Source organism: Odontesthes bonariensis, chromosome 15 (genome assembly GCF_027942865.1).
Source record: "Odontesthes bonariensis isolate fOdoBon6 chromosome 15, fOdoBon6.hap1, whole genome shotgun sequence".
In the NCBI taxonomy this organism is placed as follows: Eukaryota; Metazoa; Chordata; class Actinopteri; order Atheriniformes; family Atherinopsidae; genus Odontesthes; species Odontesthes bonariensis.
The window spans coordinates 32,978,079-32,995,533 of NC_134520.1; the positions used below are offsets into that span (position 1 = coordinate 32,978,079).

At 39.6% G+C, this 17,455-nt stretch overlaps 1 protein-coding gene across 1 annotated transcript; it reads right to left on the reverse strand.

The window, feature by feature from the left end:
- Positions 1-344: 344 nt before the first annotated feature.
- On the reverse strand, positions 345-13,722 carry bphl (biphenyl hydrolase like). Its single transcript, XM_075484476.1, has 7 exons — positions 13,571-13,722; positions 12,505-12,608; positions 12,249-12,415; positions 7,953-8,106; positions 7,720-7,851; positions 1,594-1,717; positions 345-1,283 (listed from the first exon to the last, which is right to left on the reverse strand). The coding sequence occupies exons 1-7, from the start codon at positions 13,645-13,647 to the stop codon at positions 1,181-1,183; spliced, it is 861 nt and encodes a 286-aa protein (XP_075340591.1). The 5' UTR covers positions 13,648-13,722; the 3' UTR covers positions 345-1,180.
- Between the last annotated feature and the right edge of the window lie 3,733 nt (positions 13,723-17,455).

The window sequence follows — 17,455 nt, forward strand, 5'->3', positions numbered from 1 at the left end:
TTTTTACACTGATTTTTGTTTTTAGAATTTTTTTTTTTTTACACTGTTGGTTTTTCAAATTCAAAGTCTGATTTTGATGCTGTAAAAATTCAACATTAGAAATTCGTATTCAAACTCTGATGGCACAGAAAAACTTCCATAGTTTAGGAGCCCATTTCCGACACTGAGATGGGGAAAATATATTGTGGCCGGTTTTAAGTGCTGTCTTTGTGTGCACAGACCCTGAATTCTAACATATATGAAAAAACATTTAACTTTTTAGGGCGAGTTTTGAAAGAAAAATGACTTTATTATCTGCTGAATATGACTCCAAAGAATAAACACACAAATGAAAGTATGTGGAAGTATAATCATTGGTTTATTTGAACAAATGTGGGTCAGATTTGATCTTGCATCCAGTTGTTTAATTTATTAAATTCCTTTTCTGTTCTCCACTTCTTCCATCCGCAAACCAAATCTTTACAATTTTTAGCCAAAATAAACAAAAACTAACAAAGCAACAACAGCAGTAAAGAGAGGCAACACCTTCCAAGATCCCGTCCAAGTGTGCAACGTGGTGAGAAATACCTTCACATTACAACAATCCACTGAGAAAAGTAGGGTGAAATCCTCAGCCGCTCACCTTGGAAATATATCCCATGATGCAATGCACCAGTCAATAAAGGCTGACAATCAACTGCACTCGCAGCAGCAGCTCCAAAACTTGTTAAATGAAGAATTGTTTCAGCCATTTTCGTAGCAATCATCATATATTTCAGCCGTATGAACCATCTTATAGAATAATAAATACCGGCGAAATAAAACAAAGTAGTTGATTTTTCAGTTTTTCCTTTTAGCTGCAGGCATTAGACAAATAAGTGTTGGCACAAAAATAATGAGTTAAATTTAACATGATGAACGTGAACAGAGAAGAAAATCAGAGCACAAACAGCTCAAGGTGTTTAGCCTTTATTCACCAGGGGATATAAAGTTTAAACAGACTTTGTGTGACACGGAAATGCGTAATAATATTGACCTGGTGTGTAAAATTGGGTGGAGGTAGCCCCGATATAAGTCCTCCACTTACAACTCAAAAGTCTAACTGAGACATTAGGTCAGAATTTGATGATACAAAGTGAGAATTTTGACTTATTAAGCATTTCCATGATCTAAAACTAAATGCATCCGATAAGAAAATGATCTATCGGTTGTTTTGCTCCTCCAGGAAGTCTTCAGCGAGTCTGTTGAATTCATCAGCAAACCTCAGGTGGAGGTTGTGTTTTCCCTCTGGCATTAAATGTAACCTACATGAGGGAAAGAAAGCTTATTTCAGCTCATCTGCATCGAAGGTTAAAGGGACAGTTCGCCTCTTTTGACATGAAGCTGTATGACATCCCCCATTAGTAATATCATTTCTGAACATCTTCTTACCCCCTGCTGCGTCCTTTGAGCAGAGTTCCAGCCTCGTTTTGGTGTTGATGAAGGTAGTCCGGCTAGTTGGCTGGGGTTTAAAAAATAAAGCGTTTTGCTTCGGGGATGTATGGGATGTCATACAGCTTCATGTCAAATGAGACGAACTGTCCCTTTAAGTTCGATATCGTGGCGTGTTCTCACCGTGATCCCTTGATGTGTTTGAGGAGGTGCTGAGGGTGGAATCCGGGCACCATGGGGTCCTTTTCTCCGTGGACGATGAGGGTTGGACAGCTGATCAGCGGCAGAAGCTCCACGCAGATGCTTCCTGAGCAGAAAGCATGAAAGGAAACATCAACTTTGGACTAAAATAAGTCTAAATCTGTTTATTTTGGGATCGACAAGCAGAGATGGGACCAAGTCACACATGTGCAAGTCTCAAGTCTTAGCTTTCAAGTCTAAAGTAAGTCTCAAGTCTTAGCTTTCAAGTCTCAAGTAAGTCCCAAGTCTTAGCTTTCAAGTCTCAAGTAAGTCCCAAGTCTTAGCTTTCAAGTCTCAAGTAAGTCCCAAGTCTTAGCTTTCAAGTCTAAAGTAAGTCCCAAGTCTTAGCTTTCAAGTCTCAAGTAAGTCCCAAGTCTTAGCTTTCAAGTCTAAAGTAAGTCCCAAGTCTTAGCTTCCAAGTCTCAAGTAAGTCTCAAGTCTTAGCTTTCGAGTCTCAAGTAAGTCTCAAGTCTTAGCTTTCAAGTCTCAAGTAAGTCCCAAGTCTTAGCTTTCAAGTCTCAAGTAAGTCCCAAGTCTTAGCTTTCAAGTCTAAAGTAAGTCCCAAGTTTTAGCTTTCAAGTCTCAAGTAAGTCCCAAGTCTTGGCTTTCAAGTCTAAAGTAAGTCCCAAGTCTTGGCTTTCAAGTCTAAAGTAAGTCCCAAGTCTTAGCTTTCAAGTCTCAAGTAAGTCTCAAGTCTTAGCTTTCAAGTCTCAAGTAAGTCTCAAGTCTTAGCTTCCAAGTCTCAAGTAAGTCCCAAGTCTTAGCTTTCAAGTCTCAAGTAAGTCTCAAGTCTTAGCTTTCAAGTCTCAAGTAAGTCTCAAGTCTTTGCTTCCAAGTCTCAAGTAAGTCCCAAGTCTTGGCTTTCGAGTCTCAAGTAAGTACCAAGTCTTAGCTTTCAAGTCTCAAGTAAGTCTCAAGTCTTAGCTTTCAAGTCTCAAGTAAGTCTCAAGTCTTAGCTTTCAAGTCTAAAGTAAGTCCCAAGTTTTAGTTTTCAAGTCTCGAGTAAGTCTCAAGTCTTAGCTTTCAAGTCTCAAGTAAGTCTCAAGTCTTAGCTTTCGAGTCTCAAGTAAGTCTCAAGTCTTAGCTTTCAAGTCTCAAGTAAGTCCCAAGTCTTAGCTTTCAAGTCTCAAGTAAGTCCCAAGTCTTAGCTTTCAAGTCTAAAGTAAGTCCCAAGTCTTAGCTTTCAAGTCTCAAGTAAGTCCCAAGTCTTAGCTTTCAAGTCTAAAGTAAGTCTCAAGTCTTAGCTTTCAAGTCTCAAGTAAGTCCCAAGTCTTAGCTTTCAAGTCTCAAGTAAGTCTCAAGTCTTAGCTTTCAAGTCTAAAGTAAGTCCCAAGTTTTAGCTTTCAAGTCTCAAGTAAGTCCCAAGTCTTGGCTTTCAAGTCTAAAGTAAGTCCCAAGTCTTGGCTTTCAAGTCTAAAGTAAGTCCCAAGTCTTAGCTTTCAAGTCTCAAGTAAGTCTCAAGTCTTAGCTTTCAAGTCTCAAGTAAGTCTCAAGTCTTAGCTTCCAAGTCTCAAGTAAGTCCCAAGTCTTGGCTTTCGAGTCTCAAGTAAGTACCAAGTCTTAGCTTTCAAGTCTCAAGTAAGTCTCAAGTCTTAGCTTTCAAGTCTCAAGTAAGTCTCAAGTCTTAGCTTTCAAGTCTAAAGTAAGTCCCAAGTTTTAGCTTTCGAGTCTCAAGTAAGTCTCAAGTCTTAGCTTTCAAGTCTCAAGTAAGTCTCAAGTCTTAGCTTTCGAGTCTCAAGTAAGTCTCAAGTCTTAGCTTTCAAGTCTCAAGTAAGTCCCAAGTCTTAGCTTTCAAGTCTCAAGTAAGTCCCAAGTCTTAGCTTTCAAGTCTAAAGTAAGTCCCAAGTCTTAGCTTTCGAGTCTCAAGTAAGTCTCAAGTCTTAGCTTTCAAGTTTCAAGTAAGTCCCAAGTCTTAGCTTTCAAGTCTCAAGTAAGTCTCAAGTCTTTGCTTTCAAGTGTCAAGTGAGTTCCAAGTCTTAGCTTTCAAGTCTCAAGTAAGTCCCAAGTCTTAGCTTTCAAGTCTAAAGTAAGTCCCAAGTTTTAGCTTTCAAGTCTCAAGTAAGTCCCAAGTCTTGGCTTTCAAGTCTAAAGTAAGTCCCAAGTCTTAGCTTTCAAGTCTCAAGTAAGTCTCAAGTCTTAGCTTTCAAGTCTCAAGTAAGTCTCAAGTCTTAGCTTCCAAGTCTCAAGTAAGTCCCAAGTCTTAGCTTTCAAGTCTCAAGTAAGTCTCAAGTCTTAGCTTTCAAGTCTCAAGTAAGTCTCAAGTCTTAGCTTCCAAGTCTCAAGTAAGTCCCAAGTCTTGGCTTTCGAGTCTAAAGTAAGTACCAAGTCTTAGCTTTCAAGTCTCAAGTAAGTCTCAAGTCTTAGCTTTCAAGTCTCAAGTCTTAGCTTTCAAGTCTAAAGTAAGTCCCAAGTTTTAGTTTTCAAGTCTCGAGTAAGTCTCAAGTCTTAGCTTTCAAGTCTCAAGTAAGTCTCAAGTCTTAGCTTTCGAGTCTCAAGTAAGTCTCAAGTCTTAGCTTTCAAGTCTCAAGTAAGTCCCAAGTCTTAGCTTTCAAGTCTCAAGTAAGTCCCAAGTCTTAGCTTTCAAGTCTAAAGTAAGTCCCAAGTCTTAGCTTTCAAGTCTAAAGTAAGTCCCAAGTCTTAGCTTTCAAGTCTAAAGTAAGTCCCAAGTTTTAGTTTTCAAGTCTCGAGTAAGTCTCAAGTCTTAGCTTTCAAGTCTCAAGTAAGTCTCAAGTCTTAGCTTTCGAGTCTCAAGTAAGTCTCAAGTTTTAGCTTTCAAGTCTCAAGTAAGTCCCAAGTCTTAGCTTTCAAGTCTCAAGTAAGTCCCAAGTCTTAGCTTTCAAGTCTAAAGTAAGTCCCAAGTCTTAGCTTTCAAGTCTCAAGTAAGTCCCAAGTCTTAGCTTTCAAGTCTAAAGTAAGACTCAAGTCTTAGCTTTCAAGTCTCAAGTAAGTCCCAAGTCTTAGCTTTCAAGTCTCAAGTAAGTCTCAAGTCTTAGCTTTCAAGTCTAAAGTAAGTCCCAAGTTTTAGCTTTCAAGTCTCAAGTAAGTCCCAAGTCTTGGCTTTCAAGTCTAAAGTAAGTCCCAAGTCTTGGCTTTCAAGTCTAAAGTAAGTCCCAAGTCTTAGCTTTCAAGTCTCAAGTAAGTCTCAAGTCTTAGCTTTCAAGTCTCAAGTAAGTCTCAAGTCTTAGCTTCCAAGTCTCAAGTAAGTCCCAAGTCTTGGCTTTCGAGTCTCAAGTAAGTACCAAGTCTTAGCTTTCAAGTCTCAAGTAAGTCTCAAGTCTTAGCTTTCAAGTCTCAAGTAAGTCTCAAGTCTTAGCTTTCAAGTCTCAAGTAAGTCTCAAGTCTTAGCTTTCAAGTCTAAAGTAAGTCCCAAGTTTTAGCTTTCGAGTCTCAAGTAAGTCTCAAGTCTTAGCTTTCAAGTCTCAAGTAAGTCTCAAGTCTTAGCTTTCGAGTCTCAAGTAAGTCTCAAGTCTTAGCTTTCAAGTCTCAAGTAAGTCCCAAGTCTTAGCTTTCAAGTCTCAAGTAAGTCCCAAGTCTTAGCTTTCAAGTCTAAAGTAAGTCCCAAGTCTTAGCTTTCAAGTCTCAAGTAAGTCCCAAGTTTTAGCTTTCGAGTCTCAAGTAAGTCTCAAGTCTTAGCTTTCAAGTCTCAAGTAAGTCTCAAGTCTTAGCTTTCGAGTCTCAAGTAAGTCTCAAGTCTTAGCTTTCAAGTCTCAAGTAAGTCCCAAGTCTTAGCTTTCAAGTCTCAAGTAAGTCCCAAGTCTTAGCTTTCAAGTCTCAAGTAAGTCCCAAGTCTTAGCTTTCAAGTCTAAAGTAAGTCCCAAGTCTTAGCTTCCAAGTCTCAAGTAAGTCTCAAGTCTTAGCTTTCAAGTCTCAAGTAAGTCTCAAGTCTTAGCTTTCGAGTCTCAAGTAAGTCTCAAGTCTTAGCTTTCAAGTCTCAAGTAAGTCCCAAGTCTTAGCTTTCAAGTCTCAAGTAAGTCCCAAGTCTTAGCTTTCAAGTCTAAAGTAAGTCCCAAGTCTTAGCTTTCAAGTCTCAAGTAAGTCCCAAGTCTTAGCTTTCAAGTCTAAAGTAAGTCCCAAGTCTTAGCTTCCAAGTCTCAAGTAAGTCTCAAGTCTTAGCTTTCGAGTCTCAAGTAAGTCTCAAGTCTTAGCTTTCAAGTCTCAAGTAAGTCCCAAGTCTTAGCTTTCAAGTCTCAATTAAGTCCCAAGTCTTAGCTTTCAAGTCTAAAGTAAGTCCCAAGTCTTAGCTTTCGAGTCTCAAGTAAGTCTCAAGTCTTAGCTTTCAAGTTTCAAGTAAGTCCCAAGTCTTAGCTTTCAAGTCTCAAGTAAGTCTCAAGTCTTTGCTTTCAAGTGTCAAGTGAGTTCCAAGTCTTAGCTTTCAAGTCTCAAGTAAGTCCCAAGTCTTAGCTTTCAAGTCTAAAGTAAGTCCCAAGTTTTAGCTTTCAAGTCTCAAGTAAGTCCCAAGTCTTGGCTTTCAAGTCTAAAGTAAGTCCCAAGTCTTGGCTTTCAAGTCTAAAGTAAGTCCCAAGTCTTAGCTTTCAAGTCTCAAGTAAGTCTCAAGTCTTAGCTTTCAAGTCTCAAGTAAGTCTCAAGTCTTAGCTTCCAAGTCTCAAGTAAGTCCCAAGTCTTAGCTTTCAAGTCTCAAGTAAGTCTCAAGTCTTAGCTTTCAAGTCTCAAGTAAGTCTCAAGTCTTAGCTTCCAAGTCTCAAGTAAGTCCCAAGTCTTGGCTTTCGAGTCTCAAGTAAGTACCAAGTCTTAGCTTTCAAGTCTCAAGTAAGTCTCAAGTCTTAGCTTTCAAGTCTCAAGTAAGTCTCAAGTCTTAGCTTTCAAGTCTAAAGTAAGTCCCAAGTTTTAGTTTTCAAGTCTCGAGTAAGTCTCAAGTCTTAGCTTTCAAGTCTCAAGTAAGTCTCAAGTCTTAGCTTTCGAGTCTCAAGTAAGTCTCAAGTCTTAGCTTTCAAGTCTCAAGTAAGTCCCAAGTCTTAGCTTTCAAGTCTCAAGTAAGTCCCAAGTCTTAGCTTTCAAGTCTAAAGTAAGTCCCAAGTCTTAGCTTTCAAGTCTCAAGTAAGTCCCAAGTCTTAGCTTTCAAGTCTAAAGTAAGTCTCAAGTCTTAGCTTTCAAGTCTCAAGTAAGTCCCAAGTCTTAGCTTTCAAGTCTCAAGTAAGTCTCAAGTCTTAGCTTTCAAGTCTAAAGTAAGTCCCAAGTTTTAGCTTTCAAGTCTCAAGTAAGTCCCAAGTCTTGGCTTTCAAGTCTAAAGTAAGTCCCAAGTCTTGGCTTTCAAGTCTAAAGTAAGTCCCAAGTCTTAGCTTTCAAGTCTCAAGTAAGTCTCAAGTCTTAGCTTTCAAGTCTCAAGTAAGTCTCAAGTCTTAGCTTCCAAGTCTCAAGTAAGTCCCAAGTCTTGGCTTTCGAGTCTCAAGTAAGTACCAAGTCTTAGCTTTCAAGTCTCAAGTAAGTCTCAAGTCTTAGCTTTCAAGTCTCAAGTAAGTCTCAAGTCTTAGCTTTCAAGTCTAAAGTAAGTCCCAAGTTTTAGCTTTCGAGTCTCAAGTAAGTCTCAAGTCTTAGCTTTCAAGTCTCAAGTAAGTCTCAAGTCTTAGCTTTCGAGTCTCAAGTAAGTCTCAAGTCTTAGCTTTCAAGTCTCAAGTAAGTCCCAAGTCTTAGCTTTCAAGTCTCAAGTAAGTCCCAAGTCTTAGCTTTCAAGTCTAAAGTAAGTCCCAAGTCTTAGCTTTCAAGTCTCAAGTAAGTCCCAAGTCTTAGCTTTCAAGTCTAAAGTAAGTCCCAAGTCTTAGCTTCCAAGTCTCAAGTAAGTCCCAAGTCTTAGCTTTCGAGTCTCAAGTAAGTCTCAAGTCTTAGCTTTCAAGTCTCAAGTAAGTCCCAAGTCTTAGCTTTCAAGTCTCAAGTAAGTCTCAAGTCTTAGCTTTCAAGTCTCAAGTAAGTCCCAAGTCTTAGCTTTCAAGTCTCAAGTAAGTCCCAAGTCTTAGCTTTCAAGTCTCAAGTAAGTCTCAAGTCTTAGCTTTCAAGTCTCAAGTAAGTCCCAAGTCTTAGCTTAAGCATAAGTCCGCAGCAAAACGGCGACCTCACCTTCTGGTCTTTGAGCAAACTGTGCTATTCCATCAACCCAGCCCTCCCACGTTTTAGCAAAAACTTGAGCTCCGTACACGTCCTCCATCGGCTTTCTCATCCGTGCGCTCCACTTGGAGACGTCACGGACCACTGAGAATCAAAGAATCCCACAGATTATGCCTGGCTCTGAAAAAAACTGCATCATAAACACAGATACGGTTGCGTATCTCAGGGAGAGACAAGTGGAGTACCGTTGTAAAGCTTGAGGTCGTCCTGCGAAACGAAGGCGTTCGATCCCCAAACGACCATCTTGTTGATCAGGGCAGGGTTCCTCGCAGCAGCTATCAGGGCAGTGATTCCTCCGTCGCTCCAACCCAGCAGAGAAAACCTGCCGAAGCCCAGTGCCTGCCAGAGAAATCACTTTCAGTTACACTTCATGAACTAGAATGTAGTCATTTGACTGGAAATAGAACGGAGATAACATGTAAAATGGTGGAACCGAGACTCAGTCACCAGGCTGGAAACCAATAAAGAACAGCTGTTAACATCAGGATCTGAGTCTGAATCTGTCCTGCAGGGACTCAAAAACACTTCTAAAAACCATCGTTAATCATTTCATCCACGTGAAACTTTAAAAAAAAGGCAGAGCCTTCAGTTATCAGGCCCCTCTCTGTGGAACCAGCTGCCAGATTGGGAGGCAGAGCCTTCAGTTATCAGGCCCCTCTCTGTGGAACCAGCTGTCAGTTTGGGAGGCAGAGCCTTCAGTTATCAGGCCCCTCTCTGTGGAACCAGCTGCCAGTTTGGGAGGCAGAGCCTTCAGTTATCAGGCCCCTCTCTGTGGAACCAGCTGCCAGTTTGGGAGGCAGAGCCTTCAGTTATCAGGCCCCTCTCTGTGGAACCAGCTGCCAGTTTGGGAGGCAGAGCCTTCAGTTATCAGGCTCCTCTCTGTGGAACCAGCTGCCAGTTTGGGAGGCAGAGCCCTCAGTTATCAGGCCCCTCTCTGTGGAACCAGCTGCCAGTTTGGGAGGCAGAGCCTTCAGTTATCAGGCCCCTCTCTGTGGAACCAGCTGCCAGTTTGGGAGGCAGAGCCTTCAGTTATCAGGCCCCTCTCTGTGGAACCAGCTGCCAGTTTGGGAGGCAGAGCCTTCAGTTATCAGGCCCCTCTCTGTGGAACCAGCTGCCAGTTTGGGAGGCAGAGCCTTCAGTTATCAGGCCCCTCTCTGAGGAACCAGCTGCCAGTTTGGGAGGCAGAGCCTTCAGTTATCAGGCCCCTCTCTGTGGAACCAGCTGCCAGTTTGGGAGGCAGAGCCTTCAGTTATCAGGCCCCTCTCTGTGGAACCAGCTGCCAGTTTGGGAGGCACTTTGATTGGATTACGATTACAATGAATTTAACTCCAATTGTCTTGAATTGGACTTTATTATCTAAGTGCCTTGAGATGACATTTGTTGTAATTTGGCGCTATATAAATAAAACTGAATTGAATTGAATAAAACATTCATTCTGTGCATTAATGGCTGAACATAAAATACTCTTTTTGTCTTGAATGCAGTAAATAATGAACATAAAGCAGCTTTCACGCTTCTGAGGCTAAAATGAGGTGAGAAACTTATTTCCCAGAATCCCTCAGTGCAGGAGCAGATTTAGGGCCCAGGCTGACTTTATCGTGTTTGTCATGTACATAAAGATCACAGAACCATGGTTAAAGGTTCCTGTTCCTCGTGGAACCCAACTTCAACAGTCTGCTGCAGTATACGGTTCCTCAGGGGGTCACATGACACAAAACTGATGGCTAACCTGAGGGTCTGGATCAGTGAACCATTTGGATTAATACTGGAGTTTAAACCCTGTTTACTCAGCAGCTTTAAGGGTTGAAAGTCCATCATTCAAGTAATATTTTTAGGACTGGGTGAGCTAACTTGTTATTATCGCATTGACTCATTAATTTTTTTATGCCTTTTTTTTTTTAATGGACAGTGAAGAGAGACAGGAAGCAGGGGGCAGAGAGAGGGGGAATGACATGCAGCAAAGGCCTCTGTACATGGGGCGCCTGCTAAACCCACTACGCCACCGACCACCCCTAACTTATTTATCATTTAACGCCGACAAATATTTTATCGCGCATTAGCGCAGGTTTTATTATTTATTTTATTTTGAAAAAGTCTGTTGCTCACAGGCTTTTATTTTCTAAAAGTCTGCTGCTGTCTGCTGTGGAACAGGAAAAGAAAGTAATCGGCGGATCCACCAAACATGGAGAAGGGTACGGAACTTTTACTCGGCCATTTTCATGTTAAAGTTCTTCCAGACGGCGGAGTCGACAGAACCAAAGTCATCTGTAAACACTGCCAAGTTGAATTGTCTTCTCAGCGTAGTAGTTCCAGTCTAAAATATCACTTAAAGGCAAAACACACAACTGATAGCAGCAAGTCATTCAAGGAAACAGACAGTGGAGCGAGGCTTCTACATAAAAACTACAGAAAGATGCTGATGTTAAAAGTGTGTTTGCACAACAAATGTTATGGCACTTTCATTCATATGGCAGCACATTTAAAATAAAACTAAATGCTAAAAGCTATACACTACTTTTGGATTCATTTTTGGATTTTGCGTAAAAATGCGATTAATCGAGATTAATCAGGGAAATCATGTGATTAATTAGATTAAACATTTTAATCGTTGCCCAGCCCTGAATATTTTGTAATATTTTGACGGTAAAGAATGCGACATCATTGAACCATCTTGAATCTTTTCCCTGCTTTCTTGCAGCTGCAGCCACACAGACAGAAACACTCGTACACAGCGACTCATTCTTTCATTTGTTTTTCTTATTTTTCCGGTGCTGGGGAGGCGGTTTGGTGGCTGAACTCAGGTCGTCTGGAGCAGCTGTGTGGCGTAGACGAAGAGCTGATTAAATACGTTGTATTTTCTTTGATTTATGAGTCATTTACTTCCTCTTGTTCGATTAAAATTCGTGCGAAGTCACTGTTAAACTGACTTGTTTTTCTTCTTTGTTAGATTTGGTGGTTAAGTTGCCGTTATGACTCGAGTTCAGTTTCCTACATTCGACCTCTTTTAAAGGTTCTGTGTAGTCGGTTGATTTTGTGTGTTTTTTTCCTTTTTTGGGGGGTAAATAAACCCTGTTTTCTCTGGAAATGATCACCGTGCAACATCTCTTTTCGTTGCTTTGCCGATGATGTACAAATCTATTTACCCCTAAAGAGCGAGCCTCTGTTCAGGCTCTACTTGCCTTAAAGATATCCAGACTTGGATGGAAGTAAACTTTTTCTGTCTTTGAACAAAAGGCAAAACTGAAATAATTTTTTATGGTGGACGGATGTGACGGCGCCATTGGCTCCCTTTAAGTTTCATTGTCCTCCTTTAGCGAGGAACCGTGGCGTTATCCTAGCGAGTAACTTTAGGTTTGATAAACAGATATCCCTTATAGTCAGACAAGCTTCTTTCAACTTAGACTGTTGGCAAAAGCGAAAGCTCATCTCCCAGGAAATGTCCTTGAAAGATTAATTCACACTTTTATCACGTCACGTTTAGATTATTGTAATTCCTTTGTTTGTTGGGCCGTTTGCAGGTCGTTCAAAAAGCTGCCGCCCGCTTGCTGACTGGAAATAAAAGGCGTGAGCACATCACCCCCTGTCCTCGCCTCTTTACACTGGCTGCCGGTTCATTTTAGGATTCAGTTTAAGGTTTTTGTTTTAAAACACTTCTAAAAACGCATCTCTTCTCCTTCCCAGCTGAGCGAGGAATCTTGGCTCTCTCGCTTTCTTTTTATCCCTCTTTCTCTCTTTTATTTTCACTTTTAATCTTAATTTGTTTTATATTGAATGATTAGTATCCCTTGTTGTAGTGTTTATGATTATTTTTATTTTTATTGTGCTTTTTTGCTTTGGTCGACTGAGGTTGTTTTAATGAATGAATGAGTTTATTTAAAGGACAGCATGCAATACCATAAATCAGCCATTTCATGAACAACAGCAACAAGATGGTTACATCGGATTTAGCAGGAGTGCTATTTTCCATCCGTAGTCCTTAAAGGGGGATGGGGTAAGGAGTACAATTATTATCATTTTTTTCCTTTCTTTATTTAAAAAAACAACCTAATTACCAGTGGGTCTATTTTAATCATTTTAATTTGTTCATTTCTGAATTATACATTTTTGATTCATATTTTATTTAATATTTTCTTTAAAAAAAAGTCTTTAAGAAGCCTGATTAAAATAACAAAATAAAAATCAAAATTAAATTTAATTTAACAAAAACAATTATCAGTGGGAGCACGTCTGTTTTAACAGTAGGTGCATTTTAATTTGTTTGGTGAAATATTTGATGTTTATGCAGGACTTTATGTGTTGGGGGAGTTCATTCCATTATTTTATAGCTATATATGAGAAGCAGTTTTGTGCAAAATGTGCTCTATAAATAAATAAACTATGACTAACTATGACTATGAGCGTGTCCGCCTGTTTAACCGGCTCGGTCCCCCACGTTGTTCTTTTCTGGCTTCCCGGTCAGCTGTGTGGTTCCTGTAACAGACCTTCATCAGATCCACGGCATCCTTTGCATCCCTCTCAAAGAAGTCGGGGGGGAAGTCTCGGTCTGGCGGGCGGGACTGTCCGTACCCGCGGGGATCCCAGCCAACGACGGTGAAGCGCTCCTTGTTCAGAGACTTCAGCTGGGGGCCGAAATCCGTCCTGGTGCTTCCTGAGGAGAGTTTACAGGACGCCGTTATTCAGAACCTCCGTTAAAAAAGATCCCAGGCACAGATGCTGCATGAGAAAAGGAGTTTTTACCCAGAGCGCCAGGAAGCAGCAGCACAGCATGTTTCCCTCTGCCGGTCTGCTCGTAGTAGAGATCGACTCCGTTAACATGCCGCCTCCCAGAGGTCACCGATGAGCTGAAACACAAAAAAGATCCTTTCAGACAGTCAGACCGACTCTGAGAGACGCCGTAAAACAGAAACTGACTAAATAAAAGCACAGGGGATCTGTATGATTCTGTTTGTTTTGTTTTTTTAGCCTTAATGAAGCAAGATTATATTATATTTTGAGGCATTTTACACCGTTTTTTGGTATAAAAACCATAAAACTCTGAAATTAAAGCACAGATCCTTAGAAAACAAAAAGAAAATGTAAAAACTTTCATTATAACTTCAATTTAGCGGGAGTTTTGGTTGTTTTCCGGAAGATTTGAGAGATTTCCTCCTAGTTTTCATGCTTAAAAGCACAGGCTCAGGCTTTTTATAGCCTTAATGAAGCAAGTTTAAACAACTCATGATGGGAAGAAGGTCACCAACGGATACTGTCTAACAAAATGTAAATAACTTGCCTCTAAACAGGTCTGAGACTGTTAAAAAAACAGCTTTTGTGTTAAATAACTTCCTTAATTTCACTCCAACGCACATCATCTGTCCACAAGAGAAACTATGGAAAGTATGATTGTGTTATCAATTAATTTGGGAACTTTCCTTTTAGAGGAAATTGGCTTCTGTTGATATTTTGAGGCCTTTTACACCGTTTTTTAGTATAAAAAACCATAAAACTCTGAAATGAAAGCTCAGATCCTTAGAAAACAAAAAGAAAATGTAAAAACTTTCATTATAACTTCAATTTAGCGGGAGTTTTGGTTGTTTTCCGGAAGATTTGAGAGATTTCCTCCTAGTTTTCATGCTGAAAGTTCACAGAATAGTGACCGGGCGCGTTGCGCCATCTAGTGGCTGAAAATATAAACAGAAAAAAAAACAACCCTCCTGCTACACAGAGCATGCATTTCCTGCTTTGTCTTCGTGGTTGTTTTGAAGAATCGTGCACATATGCGCGTTAATTTCTCTGTGAGCACATCAGAAACGGTCACGCGCACCTTAGAGTCGCAGTCATGGATCTCCTCACGTGACTTCTGAGTTTAAACAGACGTCCTCCGAGTAGGAACAGGGCCATGCTGTGAGGTATCTCTCTGTGAGCAGATCTGGGGTAAAAGGTGTCTGACTGAAGTCCACAGCGCCCTGCACCGCGGGGCTGTTTGCTCTGGGATCAGCTGGGATCACTCTGGCACTTTCCGCGTGTTTAAACAATAAAATTTAAAGCGAAAGTGCGAATTAAAAACTCAAAACACTTTTTTTCCTGTAAAGTTCCTGATGTTTAGTTTGATTTTAAGCAGTTTATTGACTCCCTGAAGATTTTCAGTCATATTAAATTATTTTACATGATATATTTCTGGATTAATATAATTTTGTTTGTTTTTCTTTGGTTTGGGTTGTTCACACAGATATATTGTCAAAATATTTCTTGTTACACGGAAACAAACTCAACTCAACTTTATTTATAAAGCCCTTTAAAACAGCCGTGGCTGAAACAAAGTTGCTGTACATGAATAACAACACGAAATATAAGGCATAAAACATAAGAAACATGTAAAAAACAATAATAAACAATAACAGAAACAGAGTCTCGTGCTGGGTTACAAGCCAGGGAATAAAAATGGGTTTTAAAAATGGACAGTCAACCAGAGTTAGTTCAGTTCTGAGCAGCTTTAAAGGGAATATCTGAGGATTCATCCCTCCATCAGACCTGCTGCCACTGATTTTCAGCCCACTTCTTGTGTCCTTTGGCACAGCTCAGCCTTTTCTCCCTGTTTCCCTTCCTTAAGAACGGCTTCCTGACAGCCACCCTTCCATGGAGCCCATTTCTGATGAGGCTTGGGCCAACAGCAGATGGATCAGCTGAAGGTCCAGATGCATCTCTCAGCTCCTGTGTCAGGTCTTTGCTGGATGTTTTCCTCTTTCTTCAGGACATCACTTTCAGATCCTGTTCATCTGCTGTAGATAGTTCTTTAGGCCTGACACTTCTTCTTTTGTCCTCCACTTGTCCAGTTTCCTCAAATGTTTTAAGGACACACTGCACACCATGCTGAGATATGCCAAGTTTTCAGCTAACAGCTCTTTGGGAATCACCTTGTTGCTGCAGAAATCCTGTTTTCTGTCTGTCACACTGTGTTATCTTTGCTGTTTTTCACAGATGTTATTTCAGGTTAAACGTTTAAACTTTTATCGTGTGCATCAGTTGGTTCTAACACTGAATCGGGCGTTTAATTCCAGATCAAATGTACGTCGATAAGTTGAATATTATCTTTTGTGAGTTGCTGTGGTGTAAAAAGGATGTCAGACGAATGTGAAAAGGCATAAAAATTGTCACTATCGCAGAGCGATGCGATCGGGGAGAAAGAAATGAGATGCTGTGAGTTTCACAGGATGATGAATGCTGACTTCCTGTTTCAACTTTTCTTTAAAGTTTACTTTTATGGCTCCTTTCTTAGTGAGCTTACAAAGGATTTCACAAAGAAAAAAACTGTCATTTAGAAACTAAATGATTATTCACAAGGAAAACAAAATAAGAGCATATTATGGGATGTACAGTGCTGCACTAAAGTCGTTGCTTCCCCTTCATTTCTTTATATTTCCCTTCAAGCAGACAGATTTTCCCATAATTAAAGTAGCCTTGAGCAATAGCTTTTTCAGTCCAGTCCACTTAACTCTGACCTGTGACTCATTCAGGCAGGAAAAAGGCTCCTAACTCAAGGGATGAGCCAGTGTTGTGTCCACACAGAACAGACAACTTAGCAAAGAAGCCATTTTAAACTGGATCTTTAGGCTTTTTTCCTCTTTCTTAAGGACATCACTTTCAGATCCTGTTCATCTGCTGTAGATAGTTCTTTAGGCCTGACACTTCTTCTTTTGTCCTCCACTTGTCCAGTTTCCTCAAATGTTTTAAGGACACTCTGCACACCATGCTGAGATATGCCAAGTTTTCAGCTAACAGCTCTTTGGGAATCACCTTGTTGCTGCAGAAATCCTGTTTTCTGTCTGTCACACTGTGTTATCTTTGCTGTTTTTCACACATGCAGCTAAAGAAATGGGAACAAATCTTAATTCCAGCCTAAAACCCACAAATAGCTTCTAGATTATTCATTTCTGGTGGCATAAAGCAGTTAAATCATCTAATTTATATGAATTGTTCCATAATTAGTCATTAGATTATATCTTATATTCCTTTTTTAAGCTTTAAATTGAATCTTATTTACTTTTTCTTGATGTTGTATAACATGTCATTCTGTTTTTTTCCTACTTTTCTACTTTTAGACGCGATAACGTTCATTATTTTGGGATTAGTATTTTTTTTTAACTGAATTTCATATATTAATTTGACTCTTTTGGTAACTGAAAGCAGTTTTAACGTAAATGTACAAAAAAGTTGAAACTATGAAGCTTTTTTTCACAGATGCAGCTAAAGAAATGGGAACAAATGATGTGTCTCTGTGACAGGCTGCTGGGAGAAAAGTGCCTTAAGATCCAATTTAGCATTCGTAGTAATTTCATAGTAAATTGTCTGTTATATCTACACATTAAACACTTATTAATCACTTGAGTTAAGTGACTTTTTCATGTTTAAATGATAAGTGGCTTAAAAAAAACAATGTTCAGTTTCAAGGACTGAAAATGAGTAAAAACGCAGCCAAACAACCGTATTTTCTGAGCTTAAAACATTTATTTTATTTATTTAACTGCATTTGAGTAAAGTGACAGAGCCCGGATCCAAATTTAAAAAAAAAAAATGTAAGTTATATATTCTGGGTTTTGGAAGTGAATATGATGCTTTATGATGCTTAAACTGAATCATTTTGGCCCCAGAAAGCAGAAACTACTCATCAGACATTGTGAACAAACTGTCCCTTTATTTCCTACCATCTTCCTGCTGTTGTTTTTCTCATAAAAGGTACATATATGGACATCTAATCAAATATTTCCCAGTAAGGAGTTATTATTCACCTGTAGGATAAATTATCTGGACTATTTTAAAAGTTTTAAAGCTTTTTTACTGAACAGCTTCGGAGAAACGTTCTTCTGATGCCCATGAATCAAATCATTTATGAGATATCAGACATCGAGTTGTTGACTCGTGGTTAAGAGTACTTGGAATATTGTGCTTCTGCTTTTTCCTGCACTGGAAAAAAAAATCTAAATCTTACCAAGTGTATTTGTCTCATTGAGTATCTCATTACACTTAATATAAGACACAACTGCCTAACAAGTACCATTTCAGCCAGATATAGGGACTTGTTTTAATACAATACATCTGGAATATCTTGTTAAGTGAAAAAGTCTTGAAAACATCTTGTTTTGAGTCATATTTCACATGAAACAAGCTTTTTTTTTTACATTTGAAGAGGTTTTTAAGCTAATTTCAAGATCACTTTTATCTCAAAAGTCCTAAATATCACATCTTATTTCAAGAAATCTTGACAAGCCGATTTTCACTAGTTCCATTGGCAGTTTTTTTTGCTTATTTCAAGCAAAAACATCTCGTATTTGTTGTTTTCTTTCTTATTTTTTCCAGCGTGATGATTCCGTCTCATTTTCATTACAGTAAGTGACACATTTTGGCTTTAAAATGTTTAGGTTTGTTTTTTAAACGTCCACGGGAAGTTGAAAATGAGTATTTTCCTCTGTTTAGAAGCATTTAATATGTAAAAAAAAAGCAATTTCCTCCATCAGCACAGAGACACACGCCTACACAAACGGCGAGCGTCTGATTGAAGGCTTTTTTGAATAAACCATCTCTCTTTTCTGTTTGTTGATGGGTCCTGATGAGCTGTTCTGCTCTGGTTCTCTGAGGCAGGCAGACAGGCAGCTTTTTGTAAACGCCTCCACTCTCTTCTGCCTGTTAGTGCGTCTGAGCTGTGCCACACACT

Bases quoted from the DNA above. Each gene is read 5' to 3' on its own strand.
- bphl (XM_075484476.1), bottom strand. From the start codon at position 13,647: ATGGCCCTGTTCCTACTCGGAGGACGTCTGTTTAAACTCAGAAGTCAC. The intron at 12,609-13,570 runs GTGCGCGTGACC...TTTGTGTTTCAG, and splicing joins TCCATGACTGCGACTCTAAG to CTCATCGGTGACCTCTGGGA. The intron at 12,416-12,504 runs GTAAAAACTCCT...AACTCTCCTCAG, and splicing joins GCTGCTTCCTGGCGCTCTGG to GAAGCACCAGGACGGATTTC.